We start from the raw sequence: 25,823 nt of genomic DNA, 5'->3' as shown, positions 1-25,823 counted from the left end.
ATCCTGCTCTGATTCTACTACCTTACACAATTTAGTATCATCAGCAAAGATTAAGACTTTGCTCTCGATGCCAACCTCAAGGTCATTAACAAACAAGTTAAAAAGCAGGGGTCCCAGTACCGATCCCTGAGGTACTCCACTCACGACTTTAGCCCAACCTGAAAAAGTTCCATTTACGACAACTCTATGTTGTGTATCCTTCAACCAGTTTTCAATCCAGGTGCAAATATTTTTAGAGTCCAATTTGCTTTATTTTGTACATTAACCTCTTGTGTGGAACCGTATCAAAGCCTATGCAAAATCTAAGTAGATCACAATAATTTTGTATTTTCTATAAATACTTTTTAGTGTAATTTTCAATCCCCAATATAATAGTGGTTGGATGGTAATGTTAATATAATATCCGTCTTACTAGGTACAAGGAGATGGTGTCTGAGAAGAGCAGACAGGAAGCCCTTGAACGAGAAGAGGAGCATAAATGGAGACATGACAACTCCGATGGAGTGCAGAAGGCAGAAGAAGAGGAGAAAGGAGGGAGAAGGCAGAACGAGGTGGGGCAGGGGGAAGCAGAGGTGATGCCCGAGAAGGAGAATCCAGGGGAGAGCCTAGAGAGCAAGGAGAAGCTGACAGAGTAAGGACCTGCAGATATGTGGCATATCGGTCTGTGTGTACTTGTATCTGTATGATTCACTTATCAGAGAGAGTGACTGAGCATGGACTTCCCTTCCATCCATTGCCCATTTATTGTAAGATAAGATCTTGTTTGCCTTTGCAGTTACTGCATGACTTTGGGCACTATTGCTGTGTACAAGCACTCCTAAATCCTTCTCCATCAAGGATTCCCCCAATTTATCCCCATTTAATTTGCAAGTCTCCTGTTTATTCTTGTTTCTCAAATGCATAACCTTACATTTATCTGTATTAAACCTCATCTGCCATTTACCTGCCCAAGTTTCCAGTCTCCCCAAGTCCTTCTGGAGAGAAATTACATCCTGCTCTGATTCTACTACCTTACACAATTTAGTATCATCAGCAAAGATTAAGACTTTGCTCTCGATGCCAACCTCAAGGTCATTAACAAACAAGTTAAAAAGCAGGGGTCCCAGTACCGATCCCTGAGGTACTCCACTCACGACTTTAGCCCAACCTGAAAAAGTTCCATTTACGACAACTCTATGTTGTGTATCCTTCAACCAGTTTTCAATCCAGGTGCAAATATTTTTAGAGTCCAATTTGCTTTATTTTGTACATTAACCTCTTGTGTGGAACCGTATCAAAGCCTATGCAAAATCTAAGTAGATCACAATAATTTTGTATTTTCTATAAATACTTTTTAGTGTAATTTTCAATCCCCAATATAATAGTGGTTGGATGGTAATGTTAATATAATATCCGTCTTACTAGGTACAAGGAGATGGTGTCTGAGAAGAGCAGACAGGAAGCCCTTGAACGAGAAGAGGAGCATAAATGGAGACATGACAACTCCGATGGAGTGCAGAAGGCAGAAGAAGAGGAGAAAGGAGGGAGAAGGCAGAACGAGGTGGGGCAGGGGGAAGCAGAGGTGATGCCCGAGAAGGAGAATCCAGGGGAGAGCCTAGAGAGCAAGGAGAAGCTGACAGAGTAAGGACCTGCAGATATGTGGCATATCGGTCTGTGTGTACTTGTATCTGTATGATTCACTTATCAGAGAGAGTGACTGAGCATGGACTTCCCTTCCATCCATTGCCCATTTATTGTAAGATAAGATCTTGTTTGCCTTTGCAGTTACTGCATGACTTTGGGCACTATTGCTGTGTACAAGCACTCCTAAATCCTTCTCCATCAAGGATTCCCCCAATTTATCCCCATTTAATTTGCAAGTCTCCTGTTTATTCTTGTTTCTCAAATGCATAACCTTACATTTATCTGTATTAAACCTCATCTGCCATTTACCTGCCCAAGTTTCCAGTCTCCCCAAGTCCTTCTGGAGAGAAAGTACATCCTGCTCTGATTCTACTACCTTACACAATTTAGTATCATCAGCAAAGATTAAGACTTTGCTCTCGATGCCAACCTCAAGGTCATTAACAAACAAGTTAAAAAGCAGGGGTCCCAGTACCGATCCCTGAGGTACTCCACTCACGACTTTAGCCCAACCTGAAAAAGTTCCATTTACGACAACTCTATGTTGTGTATCCTTCAACCAGTTTTCAATCCAGGTGCAAATATTTTTAGAGTCCAATTTGCTTTATTTTGTACATTAACCTCTTGTGTGGAACTGTATCAAAGCCTATGCAAAATCTAAGTAGATCACAATAATTAAGTATTTTCTATAAATACTTTTTAGTGTAATTTTCAATCCCCAATATAATAGTGATTGGATGGTAATGTTAATATAATATCCGTCTTACCAGGTACAAGGAGATGGTGTCTGAGAAGAGCAGACAGGAAGCCCTTGAACGAGAAGAGGAGCATAAATGGAGACATGACAACTCCGATGGAGTGCAGAAAGCAAAAGAAGAGGAGAAAGGAGGGAGAAGGCAGAACGAGGTGGGGCAGGGGGAAGCAGAGGGGATGCCCGAGAAGGAGAATCCAGGGGAGAGCCTAGAGAGCAAGGAGAAGCTGACAGAGTAAGGACCTGCAGATATGTGGCATATCGGTCTGTGTGTACTTGTATCTGTATGATTCACTTATCAGAGAGAGTGACTGAGCATGGACTTCCCTTCCATCCATTGCCCATTTATTGTAAGATAAGATCTTGTTTGCCTTTGCAGTTACTGCATGACTTTGGGCACTATTGCTGTGTACAAGCACTCCTAAATCCTTCTCCATCAAGGATTCCCCCAATTTATCCCCATTTAATTTGCAAGTCTCCTGTTTATTCTTGTTTCTCAAATGCATAACCTTACATTTATCTGTATTAAACCTCATCTGCCATTTACCTACCCAAGTTTCCAGTCTCCCCAAGTCCTTCTGGAGAGAAATTACATCCTGCTCTGATTCTACTACCTTACACAATTTAGTATCATCAGCAAAGATTAAGACTTTGCTCTCGATGCCAACCTCAAGGTCATTAACAAACAAGTTAAAAAGCAGGGGTCCTAGTACCGATCCCTGAGGTACTCCACTCACGACTTTAGCCCAACCTGAAAAAGTTCCATTTACGACAACTCTATGTTGTGTATCCTTCAACCAGTTTTCAATCCAGGTGCAAATATTTTTAGAGTCCAATTTGCTTTATTTTGTACATTAACCTCTTGTGTGGAACCGTATCAAAGCCTATGCAAAATCTAAGTAGATCACAATAATTTTGTATTTTCTATAAATACTTTTTAGTGTAATTTTCAATCCCCAATATAATAGTGGTTGGATGGTAATGTTAATATAATATCCGTCTTACTAGGTACAAGGAGATGGTGTCTGAGAAGAGCAGACAGGAAGCCCTTGAACGAGAAGAGGAGCATAAATGGAGACATGACAACTCCGATGGAGTGCAGAAGGCAGAAGAAGAGGAGAAAGGAGGGAGAAGGCAGAACGAGGTGGGGCAGGGGGAAGCAGAGGTGATGCCCGAGAAGGAGAATCCAGGGGAGAGCCTAGAGAGCAAGGAGAAGCTGACAGAGTAAGGACCTGCAGATATGTGGCATATCGGTCTGTGTGTACTTGTATCTGTATGATTCACTTATCAGAGAGAGTGACTGAGCATGGACTTCCCTTCCATCCATTGCCCATTTATTGTAAGATAAGATCTTGTTTGCCTTTGCAGTTACTGCATGACTTTGGGCACTATTGATGTGTACAAGCACTCCTAAATCCTTCTCCATCAAGGATTCCCCCAATTTATCCCCATTTAATTTGCAAGTCTCCTGTTTATTCTTGTTTCTCAAATGCATAACCTTACATTTATCTGTATTAAACCTCATCTGCCATTTACCTGCCCAAGTTTCCAGTCTCCCCAAGTCCTTCTGGAGAGAAATTACATCCTGCTCTGATTCTACTACCTTACACAATTTAGTATCATCAGCAAAGATTAAGACTTTGCTCTCGATGCCAACCTCAAGGTCATTAACAAACAAGTTAAAAAGCAGGGGTCCCAGTACCGATACCTGAGGTACTCCACTCACGACTTTAGCCCAACCTGAAAAAGTTCCATTTACGACAACTCTATGTTGTGTATCCTTCAACCAGTTTTCAATCCAGGTGCAAATATTTTTAGAGTCCAATTTGCTTTATTTTGTACATTAACCTCTTGTGTGGAACCGTATCAAAGCCTATGCAAAATCTAAGTAGATCACAATAATTTTGTATTTTCTATAAACACTTTTTAGTGTAATTTTCAATCCCCAATATAATAGTGGTTGGATGGTAATGTTAATATAATATCCGTCTTACTAGGTACAAGGAGATGGTGTCTGAGAAGAGCAGACAGGAAGCCCTTGAACGAGAAGAGGAGCATAAATGGAGACATGACAACTCCGATGGAGTGCAGAAGGCAGAAGAAGAGGAGAAAGGAGGGAGAAGGCAGAACGAGGTGGGGCAGGGGGAAGCAGAGGTGATGCCCGAGAAGGAGAATCCAGGGGAGAGCCTAGAGAGCAAGGAGAAGCTGACAGAGTAAGGACCTGCAGATATGTGGCATATCGGTCTGTGTGTACTTGTATCTGTATGATTCACTTATCAGAGAGAGTGACTGAGCATGGACTTCCCTTCCATCCATTGCCCATTTATTGTAAGATAAGATCTTGTTTGCCTTTGCAGTTACTGCATGACTTTGGGCACTATTGCTGTGTACAAGCACTCCTAAATCCTTCTCCATCAAGGATTCCCCCAATTTATCCCCATTTAATTTGCAAGTCTCCTGTTTATTCTTGTTTCTCAAATGCATAACCTTACATTTATCTGTATTAAACCTCATCTGCCATTTACCTGCCCAAGTTTCCAGTCTCCCCAAGTCCTTCTGGAGAGAAATTACATCCTGCTCTGATTCTACTACCTTACACAATTTAGTATCATCAGCAAAGATTAAGACTTTGCTCTCGATGCCAACCTCAAGGTCATTAACAAACAAGTTAAAAAGCAGGGGTCCCAGTACCGATCCCTGAGGTACTCCACTCACGACTTTAGCCCAACCTGAAAAAGTTCCATTTACGACAACTCTATGTTGTGTATCCTTCAACCAGTTTTCAATCCAGGTGCAAATATTTTTAGAGTCCAATTTGCTTTATTTTGTACATTAACCTCTTGTGTGGAACCGTATCAAAGCCTATGCAAAATCTAAGTAGATCACAATAATTTTGTATTTTCTATAAATACTTTTTAGTGTAATTTTCAATCCCCAATATAATAGTGGTTGGATGGTAATGTTAATATAATATCCGTCTTACTAGGTACAAGGAGATGGTGTCTGAGAAGAGCAGACAGGAAGCCCTTGAACGAGAAGAGGAGCATAAATGGAGACATGACAACTCCGATGGAGTGCAGAAGGCAGAAGAAGAGGAGAAAGGAGGGAGAAGGCAGAACGAGGTGGGGCAGGGGGAAGCAGAGGTGATGCCCGAGAAGGAGAATCCAGGGGAGAGCCTAGAGAGCAAGGAGAAGCTGACAGAGTAAGGACCTGCAGATATGTGGCATATCGGTCTGTGTGTACTTGTATCTGTATGATTCACTTATCAGAGAGAGTGACTGAGCATGGACTTCCCTTCCATCCATTGCCCATTTATTGTAAGATAAGATCTTGTTTGCCTTTGCAGTTACTGCATGACTTTGGGCACTATTGCTGTGTACAAGCACTCCTAAATCCTTCTCCATCAAGGATTCCCCCAATTTATCCCCATTTAATTTGCAAGTCTCCTGTTTATTCTTGTTTCTCAAATGCATAACCTTACATTTATCTGTATTAAACCTCATCTGCCATTTACCTGCCCAAGTTTCCAGTCTCCCCAAGTCCTTCTGGAGAGAAAGTACATCCTGCTCTGATTCTACTACCTTACACAATTTAGTATCATCAGCAAAGATTAAGACTTTGCTCTCGATGCCAACCTCAAGGTCATTAACAAACAAGTTAAAAAGCAGGGGTCCTAGTACCGATCCCTGAGGTACTCCACTCACGACTTTAGCCCAACCTGAAAAAGTTCCATTTACGACAACTCTATGTTGTGTATCCTTCAACCAGTTTTCAATCCAGGTGCAAATATTTTTAGAGTCCAATTTGCTTTATTTTGTACATTAACCTCTTGTGTGGAACCGTATCAAAGCCTATGCAAAATCTAAGTAGATCACAATAATTAAGTATTTTCTATAAATACTTTTTAGTGTAATTTTCAATCCCCAATATAATAGTGGTTGGATGGTAATGTTAATATAATATCCGTCTTACCAGGTACAAGGAGATGGTGTCTGAGAAGAGCAGACAGGAAGCCCTTGAACGAGAAGAGGAGCATAAATGGAGACATGACAACTCCGATGGAGTGCAGAAGGCAGAAGAAGAGGAGAAAGGAGGGAGAAGGCAGAACGAGGTGGGGCAGGGGGAAGCAGAGGTGATGCCCGAGAAGGAGAATCCAGGGGAGAGCCTAGAGAGCAAGGAGAAGCTGACAGAGTAAGGACCTGCAGATATGTGGCATATCGGTCTGTGTGTACTTGTATCTGTATGATTCACTTATCAGAGAGAGTGACTGAGCATGGACTTCCCTTCCATCCATTGCCCATTTATTGTAAGATAAGATCTTGTTTGCCTTTGCAGTTACTGCATGACTTTGGGCACTATTGCTGTGTACAAGCACTCCTAAATCCTTCTCCATCAAGGATTCCCCCAATTTATCCCCATTTAATTTGCAAGTCTCCTGTTTATTCTTGTTTCTCAAATGCATAACCTTACATTTATCTGTATTAAACCTCATCTGCCATTTACCTGCCCAAGTTTCCAGTCTCCCCAAGTCCTTCTGGAGAGAAATTACATCCTGCTCTGATTCTACTACCTTACACAATTTAGTATCATCAGCAAAGATTAAGACTTTGCTCTCGATGCCAACCTCAAGGTCATTAACAAACAAGTTAAAAAGCAGGGGTCCTAGTACCGATCCCTGAGGTACTCCACTCACGACTTTAGCCCAACCTGAAAAAGTTCCATTTACGACAACTCTATGTTGTGTATCCTTCAACCAGTTTTCAATCCAGGTGCAAATATTTTTAGAGTCCAATTTGCTTTATTTTGTACATTAACCTCTTGTGTGGAACCGTATCAAAGCCTATGCAAAATCTAAGTAGATCACAATAATTTTGTATTTTCTATAAATACTTTTTAGTGTAATTTTCAATCCCCAATATAATAGTGGTTGGATGGTAATGTTAATATAATATCCGTCTTACTAGGTACAAGGAGATGGTGTCTGAGAAGAGCAGACAGGAAGCCCTTGAACGAGAAGAGGAGCATAAATGGAGACATGACAACTCCGATGGAGTGCAGAAGGCAGAAGAAGAGGAGAAAGGAGGGAGAAGGCAGAACGAGGTGGGGCAGGGGGAAGCAGAGGTGATGCCCGAGAAGGAGAATCCAGGGGAGAGCCTAGAGAGCAAGGAGAAGCTGACAGAGTAAGGACCTGCAGATATGTGGCATATCGGTCTGTGTGTACTTGTATCTGTATGATTCACTTATCAGAGAGAGTGACTGAGCATGGACTTCCCTTCCATCCATTGCCCATTTATTGTAAGATAAGATCTTGTTTGCCTTTGCAGTTACTGCATGACTTTGGGCACTATTGCTGTGTACAAGCACTCCTAAATCCTTCTCCATCAAGGATTCCCCCAATTTATCCCCATTTAATTTGCAAGTCTCCTGTTTATTCTTGTTTCTCAAATGCATAACCTTACATTTATCTGTATTAAACCTCATCTGCCATTTACCTGCCCAAGTTTCCAGTCTCCCCAAGTCCTTCTGGAGAGAAATTACATCCTGCTCTGATTCTACTACCTTACACAATTTAGTATCATCAGCAAAGATTAAGACTTTGCTCTCGATGCCAACCTCAAGGTCATTAACAAACAAGTTAAAAAGCAGGGGTCCCAGTACCGATCCCTGAGGTACTCCACTCACGACTTTAGCCCAACCTGAAAAAGTTCCATTTACGACAACTCTATGTTGTGTATCCTTCAACCAGTTTTCAATCCAGGTGCAAATATTTTTAGAGTCCAATTTGCTTTATTTTGTACATTAACCTCTTGTGTGGAACCGTATCAAAGCCTATGCAAAATCTAAGTAGATCACAATAATTTTGTATTTTCTATAAACACTTTTTAGTGTAATTTTCAATCCCCAATATAATAGTGGTTGGATGGTAATGTTAATATAATATCCGTCTTACTAGGTACAAGGAGATGGTGTCTGAGAAGAGCAGACAGGAAGCCCTTGAACGAGAAGAGGAGCATAAATGGAGACATGACAACTCCGATGGAGTGCAGAAGGCAGAAGAAGAGGAGAAAGGAGGGAGAAGGCAGAACGAGGTGGGGCAGGGGGAAGCAGAGGTGATGCCCGAGAAGGAGAATCCAGGGGAGAGCCTAGAGAGCAAGGAGAAGCTGACAGAGTAAGGACCTGCAGATATGTGGCATATCGGTCTGTGTGTACTTGTATCTGTATGATTCACTTATCAGAGAGAGTGACTGAGCATGGACTTCCCTTCCATCCATTGCCCATTTATTGTAAGATAAGATCTTGTTTGCCTTTGCAGTTACTGCATGACTTTGGGCACTATTGCTGTGTACAAGCACTCCTAAATCCTTCTCCATCAAGGATTCCCCCAATTTATCCCCATTTAATTTGCAAGTCTCCTGTTTATTCTTGTTTCTCAAATGCATAACCTTACATTTATCTGTATTAAACCTCATCTGCCATTTACCTGCCCAAGTTTCCAGTCTCCCCAAGTCCTTCTGGAGAGAAATTACATCCTGCTCTGATTCTACTACCTTACACAATTTAGTATCATCAGCAAAGATTAAGACTTTGCTCTCGATGCCAACCTCAAGGTCATTAACAAACAAGTTAAAAAGCAGGGGTCCCAGTACCGATCCCTGAGGTACTCCACTCACGACTTTAGCCCAACCTGAAAAAGTTCCATTTACGACAACTCTATGTTGTGTATCCTTCAACCAGTTTTCAATCCAGGTGCAAATATTTTTAGAGTCCAATTTGCTTTATTTTGTACATTAACCTCTTGTGTGGAACCGTATCAAAGCCTATGCAAAATCTAAGTAGATCACAATAATTTTGTATTTTCTATAAATACTTTTTAGTGTAATTTTCAATCCCCAATATAATAGTGGTTGGATGGTAATGTTAATATAATATCCGTCTTACTAGGTACAAGGAGATGGTGTCTGAGAAGAGCAGACAGGAAGCCCTTGAACGAGAAGAGGAGCATAAATGGAGACATGACAACTCCGATGGAGTGCAGAAGGCAGAAGAAGAGGAGAAAGGAGGGAGAAGGCAGAACGAGGTGGGGCAGGGGGAAGCAGAGGTGATGCCCGAGAAGGAGAATCCAGGGGAGAGCCTAGAGAGCAAGGAGAAGCTGACAGAGTAAGGACCTGCAGATATGTGGCATATCGGTCTGTGTGTACTTGTATCTGTATGATTCACTTATCAGAGAGAGTGACTGAGCATGGACTTCCCTTCCATCCATTGCCCATTTATTGTAAGATAAGATCTTGTTTGCCTTTGCAGTTACTGCATGACTTTGGGCACTATTGCTGTGTACAAGCACTCCTAAATCCTTCTCCATCAAGGATTCCCCCAATTTATCCCCATTTAATTTGCAAGTCTCCTGTTTATTCTTGTTTCTCAAATGCATAACCTTACATTTATCTGTATTAAACCTCATCTGCCATTTACCTGCCCAAGTTTCCAGTCTCCCCAAGTCCTTCTGGAGAGAAAGTACATCCTGCTCTGATTCTACTACCTTACACAATTTAGTATCATCAGCAAAGATTAAGACTTTGCTCTCGATGCCAACCTCAAGGTCATTAACAAACAAGTTAAAAAGCAGGGGTCCTAGTACCGATCCCTGAGGTACTCCACTCACGACTTTAGCCCAACCTGAAAAAGTTCCATTTACGACAACTCTATGTTGTGTATCCTTCAACCAGTTTTCAATCCAGGTGCAAATATTTTTAGAGTCCAATTTGCTTTATTTTGTACATTAACCTCTTGTGTGGAACCGTATCAAAGCCTATGCAAAATCTAAGTAGATCACAATAATTAAGTATTTTCTATAAATACTTTTTAGTGTAATTTTCAATCCCCAATATAATAGTGGTTGGATGGTAATGTTAATATAATATCCGTCTTACCAGGTACAAGGAGATGGTGTCTGAGAAGAGCAGACAGGAAGCCCTTGAACGAGAAGAGGAGCATAAATGGAGACATGACAACTCCGATGGAGTGCAGAAGGCAGAAGAAGAGGAGAAAGGAGGGAGAAGGCAGAACGAGGTGGGGCAGGGGGAAGCAGAGGTGATGCCCGAGAAGGAGAATCCAGGGGAGAGCCTAGAGAGCAAGGAGAAGCTGACAGAGTAAGGACCTGCAGATATGTGGCATATCGGTCTGTGTGTACTTGTATCTGTATGATTCACTTATCAGAGAGAGTGACTGAGCATGGACTTCCCTTCCATCCATTGCCCATTTATTGTAAGATAAGATCTTGTTTGCCTTTGCAGTTACTGCATGACTTTGGGCACTATTGCTGTGTACAAGCACTCCTAAATCCTTCTCCATCAAGGATTCCCCCAATTTATCCCCATTTAATTTGCAAGTCTCCTGTTTATTCTTGTTTCTCAAATGCATAACCTTACATTTATCTGTATTAAACCTCATCTGCCATTTACCTGCCCAAGTTTCCAGTCTCCCCAAATCCTTCTGGAGAGAAATTACATCCTGCTCTGATTCTACTACCTTACACAATTTAGTATCATCAGCAAAGATTAAGACTTTGCTCTCGATGCCAACCTCAAGGTCATTAACAAACAAGTTAAAAAGCAGGGGTCCCAGTACCGATCCCTGAGGTACTCCACTCACGACTTTAGCCCAACCTGAAAAAGTTCCATTTACGACAACTCTATGTTGTGTATCCTTCAACCAGTTTTCAATCCAGGTGCAAATATTTTTAGAGTCCAATTTGCTTTATTTTGTACATTAACCTCTTGTGTGGAACCGTATCAAAGCCTATGCAAAATCTAAGTAGATCACAATAATTTTGTATTTTCTATAAATACTTTTTAGTGTAATTTTCAATCCCCAATATAATAGTGATTGGATGGTAATGTTAATATAATATCCGTCTTACCAGGTACAAGGAGATGGTGTCTGAGAAGAGCAGACAGGAAGCCCTTGAACGAGAAGAGGAGGATAAATGGAGACATGACAACTCCGATGGAGTGCAGAAAGCAAAAGAAGAGGAGAAAGGAGGGAGAAGGCAGAACGAGGTGGGGCAGGGGGAAGCAGAGGGGATGCCCGAGAAGGAGAATCCAGGGGAGAGCCTAGAGAGCAAGGAGAAGCTGACAGAGTAAGGACCTGCAGATATGTGGCATATCGGTCTGTGTGTACTTGTATCTGTATGATTCACTTATCAGAGAGAGTGACTGAGCATGGACTTCCCTTCCATCCATTGCCCATTTATTGTAAGATAAGATCTTGTTTGCCTTTGCAGTTACTGCATGACTTTGGGCACTATTGCTGTGTACAAGCACTCCTAAATCCTTCTCCATCAAGGATTCCCCCAATTTATCCCCATTTAATTTGCAAGTCTCCTGTTTATTCTTGTTTCTCAAATGCATAACCTTACATTTATCTGTATTAAACCTCATCTGCCATTTACCTGCCCAAGTTTCCAGTCTCCCCAAGTCCTTCTGGAGAGAAATTACATCCTGCTCTGATTCTACTACCTTACACAATTTAGTATCATCAGCAAAGATTGAGACTTTGCTCTCGATGCCAACCTCAAGGTCATTAACAAACAAGTTAAAAAGCAGGGGTCCCAGTACCGATCCCTGAGGTACTCCACTCACGACTTTAGCCCAACCTGAAAAAGTTCCATTTATGACAACTCTATGTTGTGTATCCTTCAACCAGTTTTCAATCCAGGTGCAAATATTTTTAGAGTCCAATTTGCTTTATTTTGTACATTAACCTCTTGTGTGGAACCGTATCAAAGCCTATGCAAAATCTAAGTAGATCACAATAATTTTGTATTTTCTATAAATACTTTTTAGTGTAATTTTCAATCCCCAATATAATAGTGGTTGGATGGTAATGTTAATATAATATCCGTCTTACCAGGTACAAGGAGATGGTGTCTGAGAAGAGCAGACAGGAAGCCCTTGAACGAGAAGAGGAGCATAAATGGAGACATGACAACTCCGATGGAGTGCAGAAGGCAGAAGAAGAGGAGAAAGGAGGGAGAAGGCAGAACGAGGTGGGGCAGGGGGAAGCAGAGGTGATGCCCGAGAAGGAGAATCCAGGGGAGAGCCTAGAGAGCAAGGAGAAGCTGACAGAGTAAGGACCTGCAGATATGTGGCATATCGGTCTGTGTGTACTTGTATCTGTATGATTCACTTATCAGAGAGAGTGACTGAGCATGGACTTCCCTTCCATCCATTGCCCATTTATTGTAAGATAAGATCTTGTTTGCCTTTGCAGTTACTGCATGACTTTGGGCACTATTGCTGTGTACAAGCACTCCTAAATCCTTCTCCATCAAGGATTCCCCCAATTTATCCCCATTTAATTTGCAAGTCTCCTGTTTATTCTTGTTTCTCAAATGCATAACCTTACATTTATCTGTATTAAACCTCATCTGCCATTTACCTGCCCAAGTTTCCAGTCTCCCCAAGTCCTTCTGGAGAGAAATTACATCCTGCTCTGATTCTACTACCTTACACAATTTAGTATCATCAGCAAAGATTAAGACTTTGCTCTCGATGCCAACCTCAAGGTCATTAACAAACAAGTTAAAAAGCAGGGGTCCTAGTACCGATCCCTGAGGTACTCCACTCACGACTTTAGCCCAACCTGAAAAAGTTCCATTTACGACAACTCTATGTTGTGTATCCTTCAACCAGTTTTCAATCCAGGTGCAAATATTTTTAGAGTCCAATTTGCTTTATTTTGTACATTAACCTCTTGTGTGGAACCGTATCAAAGCCTATGCAAAATCTAAGTAGATCACAATAATTGTGTATTTTCTATAAATACTTTTTAGTGTAATTTTCAATCCCCAATATAATAGTGATTGGATGGTAATGTTAATATAATATCCGTCTTACCAGGTACAAGGAGATGGTGTCTGAGAAGAGCAGACAGGAAGCCCTTGAACGAGAAGAGGAGCATAAATGGAGACATGACAACTCCGATGGAGTGCAGAAGGCAAAAGAAGAGGAGAAAGGAGGGAGAAGGCAGAACGAGGTGGGGCAGGGGGAAGCAGAGGTGATGCCCGAGAAGGAGAATCCAGGGGAGAGCCTAGAGAGCAAGGAGAAGCTGACAGAGTAAGGACCTGCAGATATGTGGCATATCGGTCTGTGTGTACTTGTATCTGTATGATTCACTTATCAGAGAGAGTGACTGAGCATGGACTTCCCTTCCATCCATTGCCCATTTATTGTAAGATAAGATCTTGTTTGCCTTTGCAGTTACTGCATGACTTTGGGCACTATTGCTGTGTACAAGCACTCCTAAATCCTTCTCCATCAAGGATTCCCCCAATTTATCCCCATTTAATTTGCAAGTCTCCTGTTTATTCTTGTTTCTCAAATGCATAACCTTACATTTATCTGTATTAAACCTCATCTGCCATTTACCTGCCCAAGTTTCCAGTCTCCCCAAGTCCTTCTGGAGAGAAATTACATCCTGCTCTGATTCTACTACCTTACACAATTTAGTATCATCAGCAAAGATTAAGACTTTGCTCTCGATGCCAACCTCAAGGTCATTAACAAACAAGTTAAAAAGCAGGGGTCCTAGTACCGATCCCTGAGGTACTCCACTCACGACTTTAGCCCAACCTGAAAAAGTTCCATTTACGACAACTCTATGTTGTGTATCCTTCAACCAGTTTTCAATCCAGGTGCAAATATTTTTAGAGTCCAATTTGCTTTATTTTGTACATTAACCTCTTGTGTGGAACCGTATCAAAGCCTATGCAAAATCTAAGTAGATCACAATAATTTTGTATTTTCTATAAATACTTTTTAGTGTAATTTTCAATCCCCAATATAATAGTGGTTGGATGGTAATGTTAATATAATATACGTCTTACCAGGTACAAGGAGATGGTGTCTGAGAAGAGCAGACAGGAAGCCCTTGAACGAGAAGAGGAGCATAAATGGAGACATGACAACTCCGATGGAGTGCAGAAGGCAGAAGAAGAGGAGAAAGGAGGGAGAAGGCAGAACGAGGTGGGGCAGGGGGAAGCAAAGGTGATGCCCGAGAAGGAGAATCCAGGGGAGAGCCTAGAGAGCAAGGAGAAGCTGACAGAGTAAGGACCTGCAGATATGTGGCATATCGGTCTGTGTGTACTTGTATCTGTATGATTCACTTATCAGAGAGAGTGACTGAGCATGGACTTCCCTTCCATCCATTGCCCATTTATTGTAAGAAAAGATCTTGTTTGCCTTTGCTGTTACTGCATGACTTTGGGCACTATTGCTGTGTACAAGCACTCCTAAATCCTTCTCCATCAAGGATTCCCCCAATTTATCCCCATTTAATTTGCAAGTCTCCTGTTTATTCTTGTTTCTCAAATGCATAACCTTACATTTATCTGTATTAAACCTCATCTGCCATTTACCTGCCCAAGTTTCCAGTCTCCCCAAGTCCTTCTGGAGAGAAATTACATCCTGCTCTGATTCTACTACCTTACACAATTTAGTATCATCAGCAAAGATTAAGACTTTGCTCTCGATGCCAACCTCAAGGTCATTAACAAACAAGTTAAAAAGCAGGGGTTCTAGTACCGATCCCTGAGGTACTCCACTCACGACTTTAGCCCAACCTGAAAAAGTTCCATTTACGACAACTCTATGTTGTGTATCCTTCAACCAGTTTTCAATCCAGGTGCAAATATTTTTAGAGTCCAATTTGCTTTATTTTGTACATTAACCTCTTGTGTGGAACCGTATCAATGCCTATGCAAAATCTAAGTAGATCACAATAATTTTGTATTTTCTATAAATACTTTTTAGTGTAATTTTCAATCCCCAATATAATAGTGGTTGGATGGTAATGTTAATATAATATCCGTCTTACCAGGTACAAGGAGATGGTGTCTGAGAAGAGCAGACAGGAAGCCCTTGAACGAGAAGAGGAGCATAAATGGAGACATGACAACTCCGATGGAGTGCAGAAGGCAGAAGAAGAGGAGAAAGGAGGGAGAAGGCAGAACGAGGTGGGGCAGGGGGAAGCAAAGGTGATGCCCGAGAAGGAGAATCCAGGGGAGAGCCTAGAGAGCAAGGAGAAGCTGACAGAGTAAGGACCTGCAGATATGTGGCATATCGGTCTGTGTGTACTTGTATCTGTATGATTCACTTATCAGAGAGAGTGACTGAGCATGGACTTCCCTTCCATCCATTGCCCATTTATTGTAAGATAAGATCTTGTTTGCCTTTGCTGTTACTGCATGACTTTGGGCACTATTGCTGTGTACAAGCACTCCTAAATCCTTCTCCATCAAGGATTCCCCCAATTTATCCCCATTTAATTTGCAAGTCTCCTGTTTATTCTTGTTTCTCAAATGCATAACCTTACATTTATCTGTATTAAACCTCATCTGCCATTTACCTGCCCAAGTTTCCAGTCTCCCCAAGTCCTTCTGGAGAGAAATTACATCCTGCTCTGATTCTACTACCTTACACAATTTAGTATCATCAGCAAAGATTAAGACTTTGCTCTCGATGCCAACCTCAAGGTCATTAACAAACAAGTTAAAAAGCAGGGGTCCTAGTACCGATCCCTGAGGTACTCCACTCACGACTTTAGCCCAACCTGAAAAAGTTCAATTTACGACAACTCTATGTTGTGTATCCTTCAACCAGTTTTCAATCCAGGTGCAAATATTTGTAGAGTCCAATTTGCTTTTAACCTCTTGTGTGGAACCGTATCAAAGCCTATGCAAAATCTAAGTAGATCACAATAATTTAGTATTTTCTATAAATACTTTTTAGTGTAATTTTCAATCCCCAATATAATAGTGGTTGGATGGTAATGTTAATATAATATCCGTCTTACCAGGTACAAGGAGATGGTGTCTGAGAAGAGCAGACAGGAAGCCCTTGAACGAGAAGAGGAGCATAAATGGAGACATGACAACTCCGATGGAGTGCAGAAGGCAGAAGAAGAGGAGAAAGGAGGGAGAAGGCAGAACGAGGTGGGGCAGGGGGAAGCAGCGGTGATGCCCGAGGAGGAGAATCCAGGGGAGAGCCTAGAGAGCAAGGAGAAGCTGACAGAGTAAGGACCTGCAGATATGTGGCATATCGGTCTGTGTGTACTTGTATCTGTATGATTCACTTATCAGAGAGAGAGGCTGAGCATGGACTGGTCATGTCTGCGATATGTTTCCTGTATAGTAATATATATTTTTCCTTACTAAAGGAATGTATATTTATTTATAATACATACACCTTCAAAATGCAGAAGTATGTATATGAATTTGTACATGCATACAAATATATGTGTGTGTGTGTGTCTGTGTATGCATACAAATAGGGGGTATATATACACATCTGTGCAAGGGGGTTGAAATACATGGATGAGGGGGGGGGGGTTGGAAATACAAGCAGGGTGTGTGTATATATGTGTGTTGTTTCACCTTCCAGGCACAAACTCCAGAGGAACCCGTCCAAGATCAGCGAAGCCAGCACCATCCAGAGCCCCTGCGACTTGGCGGGAGGGAGGAAGGTACATAGGGAGGGGGAGGGAGGAAGTTATATCAGGGGGAAGGGAGGGAGGAAGGTACATCAGGGGGGAGGGAGGGAAGAGTGTGAGCTGTGTGACGTGTCAAACCCTCTTGCAGCGCTCACATGTTACACCCCCCATTCTCTCACCCCATCCTCAACCGCAACCCGCTTCTGTCTCACCCTCCCTTCTCATTCGCCCCCTTTCTCTCTCGCCCCACCCTTTTCTCTCCCCCCCACCCTCCCTTCTCTTTTGCCCCGGCCTTCTCTCTCGCCCCGACCTTCTCAATCCTCTTGGGTAACAGAGGGAACACCTCTTTGTTGCCGTGGTAACACTGATCCCTCCCTCAGAACCTGGGAAACCATCACTTCGGGGTGCACGTGGGGGACCTGATCAGTGAGACGTCCTCGGTGCCCGTTGTCATGGAGATGCTCTTAGAGTACCTGGAGATGTACGGCCTGCACACGGAGGGCATCTACCGGAAGTGTGGGGCAGCCAATCGCATGCGAGAGCTCAAACAGTCCCTGGAGAACGGTGCGCTGGGATTGTGAGGGAACCGGGGGAGGCACACATTTAGGCTGAGATTATACCATCTCCGACGGGGCGGCAGCGTGATCTGGTGATGTCATCCTGTCGATGCCGCCAAGCGGCATGTTGAACTGCAGGCAGGAGACAAGCAGAGGAGACAGGGAGGTGTGGCGGAGGCGTGGCTGTGAGCGGTTCGCCCTCATTGGCTGAACCGCTCACGTGACACGGCCGTCTCCTGCTCAAAACAAAATTTCCTGTCTGCTCTCCAGTCTGCCGCCCTGCAGTTCCAGGCAGCGAGCGCGGAGTGCGAGGTATGTTTACCTTAATTGGATTGCAGCAATTTGTTTTTGAGCCGCGCAACGCTGCCGGACAATTTTGGTATAATCACGGCCTAAGGGACAAATAAGATATTATCATTTAAATGTGCAATCCCTGGCAGTTCACAATGAAACTACATTTTTGTAAAGAATGTCATTTTCCTGTAACATACAGTAACTGGGCTCAAAGCAAAACATTGGCTGCTGTCATTATTTGGGAAATAAAGCATTTAAAGGAGGGAGGATGCTTCTCAGCAGTGTTTACTCAACCTCTGGCCACCCTGTGAGAGCCAATAAAGATAAGGGAGGAGGGGGCTTTGCCTGTGCAAACTCCTGTTCAGCACATGGTGAAATCAGACAAAAGGGAAGCCAGAGGAAATCGCCCCCCCCCCCCTCCCAAATCTCAGCTCATCGTGTTTACAAAGGAACTTGAAATAATGAATAATAAATACTTATAGGTGTTATATATTTTTGTTTTTTTAAAAAGGCATAAGTCACCCAGGTGTGACCCCTTAAACATCTCACGGTCAGTAGTACATTTTGGTCCTAGGAGGGACTGACCCTTTAAACAGTGGAATAATATACAGGCAGTCCTCGGTTATCCGACACAATGCGTTACTCAAAATGGCGTTGGATAGCGAAACGTTGTAAAGCGAAACACGTTTTCCCACAGGAACACTGTTTAAATGAAAGGTTCCGTTCCTGAAGGCATTTTTAACACTAAAATACACCAAATATTTTACACAGGCAATAAGATATGCAGCACACACATACATTATATAGTGTATATACTGTATTATATATATATATATATAATATAACATAATAAATAATATATTATGTAATATAATATAATATTATATATATGCTCTTACGACGCTTTGCAACGTTGTTTATGTGTATATATATATATATTTATACATACACACATACACATAAACAACGTTGCAAAGCATCGTAAGAGCGCTGGATAAGCCGTTTTGGCGTTGTAAAAATGAACATAGGTATGCATTGCATAGCGCTGGATAAGCCATTCGTTGTAAAGCGAAGCGCTGTAAAACGAGGACTGCCTGTAATCGTCTTTAACACATTTAATTACTCTTAACTTTTTTCCTGGCAGACTACACAACGACACACTTCAGCTTACCAAAATGTTTTCATAAGGCCAGGTCCCCGCTGGCTACTGCAGCGACTGCTGTGGCGGACGCTGCAGGGACAAGAGCCGCCCCACAATGGGGCCGGGCCCGCTGCGAGTTTTTGAGGTACACATGAAAATTGAGATAGGAACTAGCGACAGAGCGCTAGGCCACGCCCACCGGCGGTTAAGCCAATGAGGGCGAACCTGCCAGGTGATGTCATGGCCGCGCCCCAGTAATGCCCCCCCCCCTGTCTTTCCCCTTGCAGCTCTCTGTAGACCGGAGAATTCGCAGGTGCGTGCAGCGCAGGCAGCGTGGCCGCAGCCTAATACTTATTTTTGTGAGGAGAAAAAAAACAATATTTCCATGTATCTAAAATGTTTTCTCTGTATTTGTGCTCCGCGGATAGTGCCTATAAAAGGGTGATGGGGATCGGTCATTACAAGTCCTCTTGTTTTCTCACATGTTTTCTGTCTCCCTTCTGGACAGACCCCAGCTCTGTGAAACTGGATAATTACCCCATCCACGTCATCACTGGCATCCTGAAGCAGTGGTTGCGTGAGCTCCCGGAGCCACTCATGACCTTCGCTCAGTACAACGAGTTCCTACGAGCCGTGGGTAAGTGCAGAGAGGAAGGTAACCCTCCCTCTGAAGAGTCGCGGGGCTTAGTGACAAATTGCAGAGAGGATCTCCACTGCAGAACACGAAATCCTGGATGGGCAGGAGAGATCTACAGTACCTTTGTGCTTTATCCTATGGTGGGAGGCGTAGACTCCATTGGCCAGAGATACTTTGTCACCCTGAGGTGAAAGGGAGCGATGCCGTATGCGCCTTATTTTTGGGTCACACTCAGTGGAACATCTACTCGGTCTGTTTCATTTTAATGTTGGAGGGACAGACTCCACCGGCTAAAAGTCCCTTTTGTTTGTGTCACTGTGGAAAGGGAGATATTGCATGGGCCATAGGCCTCTTATCTCTGGGTTAGACTTGGTGAACAGAAATCCTTTCAGTCTTTGTCACTCTGCTGGTGAAGCGACAGACTCAGTGGGCCATAAGTTATGTCTGTACGTCTGTCAGCTTCAAGTTGAGGGACAGACCACATGGGCCATAGGTCTCTCCTGTTTGTCACTGTCACCCAGTGGTTGGTGTGACACACTCCATGGGCCATAGGACTATTATGTCTGCCTCTTTTTACCAGGGGTACGGACTCTGGGTCAGGCTCAGTGGGACATGGGTGCCATCTGTCTGTGCCACTGTCACCTGCAGTGGGAATGACAGGCGTCATGGTCCATAGTCCCCTTTGGTCTGTGATGCCCTGCAGTAGGAGAGTCAGACTCCAGGATCTGTGCCACACTAGACGAACAGACATTTACTTCTTTATCTCCACTAACCCTTGTAGCGCCTGAGGGGTCTGCCATGCACTGCAGAACAAGGTGTCCGGCCTCTCTAGCACTGAAGGTGTTTAGTAAACCTCTCCCACGTCTCCGTTACCCATCTATTGCTTTGCCTTCTCCCTTTAGAGCTCCCTGGGAAGCAGGAACAGCTGTGTGCCATCTACAAAGTTCTGGGACAGCTTCCCCAGGCCCATTACAACACTCTGGAGAGGCTGATCTTCCACCTTGTCAAGTAAGATGCAGGAGAGGTTGCAAACCCCTTTGTGTGATTGCAGGGGAGGATGCAGACCTGTAGTGCTCAATGTCAGTGTGCTGCTAGGAGTGTTCCTGGGCATACAGGAGCGGGCCCCAACTCTGTGTTCAAATGAGTCCCTCACTTGTCAGTGTATTGTTTTAATACACATAATATAATTTTAAATCTAAGATTTAATCAACCTAAATTCTGTGTGCATCTCCCCGGAGATAATCAGTCTGTAGACTTTCGTACACTTTTTAAATGGCTGTTTCCTCTCTTATAGACGTACGGATGAGGCCTGCATCAGAGAATTGGGGATTGTGTGTGTTATTTATTCCCAATACTGTATATATGTATTATTTATATGGCATTATATATATATATATATATATATATATATATATATATATATATATATATATATATATACATATACACACACACACACACACACACACACACACACACACACACACACACACACACACACACACACACACACACACACACACACACTTTGCCTTTAACCCTTTAACCCCAAGAGGACTTGCTAAGCAATAGCAAACCCAATGTATTGTCCCCCCCACAGACCACAGATGGAGAGAATGTATTGCTTTGCACAGGGATTCCTTCCTGTGTCTTCCTGCATATAGTGAGGTGTGGCTGTGTAACCACAGGGCATTTTCCTCATATCTGTAAGCAGTGCTGGCCGCTCAGGAATCACATTAGTTAGGAAGAATGTACAGATCCATTATAGCAAGGGTGCTCAACTCCAGTCCCGAAGCCCCCTCCCCCCCCCAACAGGTCAGGTTTTCAGGATATCCCAGCTTGAGCACAGGTGGCTCAGTCGAAGCCTCTGATAGAGCCACCTGTGCTGAAGCAGGGACTGATTGAGCCACCTGTGCTGAAGCAGGGATATCCTGAAAACCGGACTTGTTGGGGGAGCTTGAGGATGGGAGCTGAGCCCCATTGCATTATAGGGAAGTGCAGAGATGAAGAGGTGCATGTTACAGTGCTCTAATAACTGGGCAGTGAGGGTCACACCTGGAAGGCTCCGTCTGCTAAGCAGCCCTGGAAACACGGGCTCAGATAGCCCCATGCCTGCTGAGAGCCCAGCAGGGCAATGCATTGTGGGGCATTCTCTAACGCCACCCTATTTTGCAGAGTGGCTGTGATGGAAGATGCGAACCGCATGTCCTCAAATTCCTTGGCCATCATCTTCGCGCCCTGCCTCCTGCGCTGTCCAGCCAACTATGACCTACAGACCACCCTGAAGGAGGTTTCCAAAACCATCACGTAAGGTTTCGATTACTGTATGCCGGCGTTTTTTGGTAAAATCACAGCCTAATTCAGGCGCCCGCCTGTCCCTTTCCTTCCGCCCATTCAGGGCATGTTATTTATTTGCTTCGATATGAGCTGTTGAAATATTGAAGGACCGGGAAGTCAGAATGTCGCTCCCTCCCAGGCCCAGCGCAGTCTCAAAGTTACCGTCGTGATCTGCGCTGCTGCAGATTGAGACAATCAAGGGAGCAAAATACTGTTATGCGCTAAACTCGTGTAGGTTTTATTTGGGGGGGGGGGTTTCTGCCTTAAAAGAGGTAAAATCTTCTCGAGCAATTCAGCCCGGATAGGGGCCTTGGTCGGAGGCTGCACCCGTTGTAAACGGATTAAGGGAAGGGGAGTCTAGTGGTTAATTCACTGCCTTTGAAGTGGGTGTGCAGTGCCGGCACCATGTGACCACCCAAAAACTGAGATAGTAAGCTCAGAAGACAAGTTCCTGTGTCTGACGCTGCGGTGTGTAGTACCGGATAAGACGACTTTCTCGTATGATCTGCACAGTGATTCTGTCCTATCCCCGTGGGCCCTGCTGTCGCACTTCAGAGCTGTAATCTCCCGTGTTCTCATGTTTCCATAAGAAATGTTTTTGTTTTCCAGCTAATTGACCAAGTCGCAAACTAATGGTTTCCTGCCGAAGAATTCATTGGGAATACATTTGTGGGGTTTTTAAAGGGAACTTGGGGGAAATAATGAAATAAAACGGGGTGGATATTTTGAAGACTACGGTTTGCCCATCTCAGACGGGGTTAGGGATGCCACCTCTATTCACCCCTTCCTTGCCAGAGGGGTCAGGGACTTGTTATAAAGCAAGGGGTTAAGTGGAAGGCGCTGTAACCCGATTGTCCTTGTGCTTCCCCTGTAGGTGTGTGGAGATGCTGATTAAGGAGCAGATGAGAAGAAAAGTACGGGGGTTAGGGAATGATCAACTAAATCACACTAATTGAAATATTGAATGTAATAATGTCTGTTAATCGATAATTATCAATACAGGTAGGTGCAACCGTGAATGGGAGTGAATCAGGAAAAGAGGGGGGATACAATGTATTTGTATCCCTGAAGAAATTCACTTATATGCACACTCCTTAAGGAGCAGATGAGGCAGTACATACTCAAAATTAAGGAGATTGGCATGATGAAAGCAGCAGAGACACAAGTGCTGTGCAGCCTGTCCCTGCTCAAACACAACACGGTGAGTACCCCAAAAAAGCCCTGCAATGTAATGTTTCTGTGGAGGAGGCAGTCACGCAGCCCCTTCTGTGGATGAGATTCCAGACACTCACACGGGGGAGGAGGGGGGGGGGGTTAGGGGTGGTGTCCCTCTAGATGTGGGGTCCCACACACACTCAGGGACCCCCTCCAAGATGGGATGGCGGAAACTCACATGGGGGCCCCCTCTGAGTTGGAATCCCAGAAACTCACACCCTTGCAGTTAGGGAGCTGCCCTTTAAAGTGGGAAGTTTCTCCTTGAGTCCCGGTCTAAAAGAACATATTGGAAGTTGGTGAAGTAGTGAGTCGTTGCTTCAGTGTTCAATGCTGGCTATAGAAGCATCTCCTGTATACGCCTGTATCCCCTTCCATGCACGGGAGGGGTTATACATAGATACATTTTTTTAATGAGTTAATTCTTGGGATATTTGTATGCAAAACCCGACTTCCACATCAGTATTCTGCTCCTTGAAGACAGTTTCTTTTTCTCTGACAGCCTTGGCCTGTACATTTAGGATTTATTTCTCCTTATGAAGGGATCCTGGTTGCTCCACACCGCCCTCTCCCTTGCACGCCTGGAATTGCTTCTCCCGCGGTTTGGAGCACAAGTTGGGTTTCCCTGTGATAAGAGTGGAATCCAATAATACTTGTCACATATTTATTTTAGTATAGCTATCAAAGTTTAATTTGACTAAATACCAATATTACATTCATTTTTTTTTTTAGGTGGAATGCGCCCCGAAGGGATCTCCGTGTTCTAATATTCTCTGAATATATCCCAGGTAGCACACACCTCTCTATATTAATACTCGGTGAGTTATGTCTGTCTATCTCTCTGTCTATTTCTCAGTCTATGTGTCTGTCAGTCAGTCTGTCTCTGTCTGTGTGTCTGTCTGTGTCTCTCTGTGTGTCTGTCTCTCAGGCTCTCTTTGTGTGTGTCTCTGTGTGTGTGTGTGTGTGTTTGTGTCTCTCTCTCTCTGTCTCTTTCTTTCTGTCTCTCTGTGTCTCTCGCTCTGTGTGTGTGTGTGTGTGTCTCTCTCTCTGTCTCTCTCTGTGTGTGTCTCTTTCTCTCTCTGTGTCTCTCTCTCTGTGTTTCTCTTTCTCTCTCTCTGTGTCTCTTTGTGTCTCCCTCTCTCTCTGTGTCTCTCTGCGTGTGTGTGTGTCTCTCTCTGTGTGTGTGTGTGTGTCTCTCTCTCTGTCTCTCTCTGTGTGTGTCTCTTTCTCTCTCTGTGTCTCTCTCTGTGTTTCTCTTTCTCTCTCTCTGTGTCTCTTTGTGCCTCTCTCTCTCTCTCTCTCTGTGTGTCTCTGTGTGTGTCTCCCTCTCTCTGTGTGTGTGTTAGAATCACGGCTAGGCTCCGCCCCCTGACGCGGTACACGGCGGTGCCCGCAGCGTGCGCAGACCCCTTTCTGCGCGTGTGCGCCAGCCAACCAGAACAACTTATTTAAGGAATGAATCCATAAATAAATCAATGAATTGGGCACGTATCAATGCACACCAAGGGAGGAGAATGAAGTATCAATATATCAGAAAATATTTTAATTCCCATTCAATGTTCATACCCCTTGGATGGACTGGATCTAAGGTGAAAATCCAATACATTTCTCTTCGATTGAGGAAATTAAGTCTGTCTCCTCCCCTGGTATGTGGAGACACATGTTCCAAACCAGAGAAATTAACATTAATTATACCGCCTTGCAAACAGCTTGAGAAATGTCTGGATACTGGATGAGACAGATCATGTCTTGTGATTAACCGAACATGTTCAGATATCCTAGTTTTCAAGGGTCTGATTGTACGACCCACGTAACGTTTGCCGCAACCACACCAAAGTGTGTAAACGACAAAACTTGTATGACAATTAATAAAAGTTTGAATTTTATAACAGTTTTTTGACTGTGCGCTTTTTACTTTTTTTAAAGGTCTGGCATACTGACAGAAATTACAATGGCCGCAACAGAAAAACCCATTGGGGCTGCCACGGATATGACTACTCACTAATGGACTGAAATACACTTGGGGAAATCGATGATACAATCGTTTTAGCTTTTTTGAAGACTATTCTTGGTCCTTCTTGCAGAATACGTCTAAGATCTGCATCTAGTTTTAATATGTCCCAATGGTTTTTTTATGATGGTACGGATTTGGTTAGCTTGTTTATTAAATTGTGTAATGAATAAAGGTTTCTGAAAACCCTGTTTGATGTCTTTATTGTGAGTTTTATAACAAACTAAATATTTTCTATCAGTGAATCTAGCTTGTTCAAATGCGGATTGTATATCATCCATGGCGACCATGAGGTCCGCCACCGGACAAAATCTTGTCGCCCGTGGCGATCGGGTTTGTTGACCACTGTGTATTATACATATATAAAATCAATGTCAATCTCTCCTGAGCTTGTGTTGAACGGAGTACATTTATAGCATGACCCATGTCATTGTCCTGTAAGAATAAAATAAATAAATACGTTTTGCTTCACCCCTGCTCAACACAAAAACTTAAATTTTCATAGAACCGTAGGTTTATTTCGAAAAGTACTGTGTGTGTGTGTGTTGACCTCACTAACCAAACCAAAAAAAAAAAAGCCAGAACCCATTAACCAGTGTCAGGATGCCCCCTCTTAACAATTTCCAAATCAGCAATCCCGCCTGGGATCTTACCTGATCCGCAGTTCCTCAAGGTACTATACGGGAGGGGAGGTGTTCCCTACCTGTCTTCCGATGTCCCCCGTGGGAAACTTGAGTCAGATCTGGAAGAAAGCAGAATAGGTTATTTCGGTG

At 43.4% G+C, this 25,823-nt stretch overlaps 1 protein-coding gene across 1 annotated transcript in view; it reads left to right on the top strand.

The window, feature by feature from the left end:
• The window catches only part of LOC142476740 (uncharacterized), a 63,885-nt gene extending 38,646 nt beyond the window's left edge, over nucleotides 1-25,239 (top strand). The window contains exons 5-12 of the mRNA XM_075581901.1: nucleotides 16,813-16,894; nucleotides 17,242-17,425; nucleotides 19,362-19,490; nucleotides 20,393-20,498; nucleotides 21,666-21,797; nucleotides 22,702-23,028; nucleotides 23,772-23,857; nucleotides 24,966-25,239. Coding sequence (XP_075438016.1) covers nucleotides 16,813-16,894; nucleotides 17,242-17,425; nucleotides 19,362-19,490; nucleotides 20,393-20,498; nucleotides 21,666-21,797; nucleotides 22,702-22,783 — 715 coding nt within the window. The 3' untranslated portion in view covers nucleotides 22,784-23,028; nucleotides 23,772-23,857; nucleotides 24,966-25,239. The remainder of the gene's footprint in view (nucleotides 1-16,812; nucleotides 16,895-17,241; nucleotides 17,426-19,361; nucleotides 19,491-20,392; nucleotides 20,499-21,665; nucleotides 21,798-22,701; nucleotides 23,029-23,771; nucleotides 23,858-24,965) is intronic.
• The last annotated feature ends 584 nt before the right edge of the window (nucleotides 25,240-25,823 follow it).

The sequence above is a fragment of the Ascaphus truei genome, unplaced genomic scaffold (assembly GCF_040206685.1).
Source record: "Ascaphus truei isolate aAscTru1 unplaced genomic scaffold, aAscTru1.hap1 HAP1_SCAFFOLD_1678, whole genome shotgun sequence".
NCBI lineage: Eukaryota > Metazoa > Chordata > Amphibia > Anura > Ascaphidae > Ascaphus > Ascaphus truei.
The sequence above is the reverse complement of the archived record's forward strand: the minus strand, read 5'-3'. Positions and strand labels throughout refer to the sequence as shown.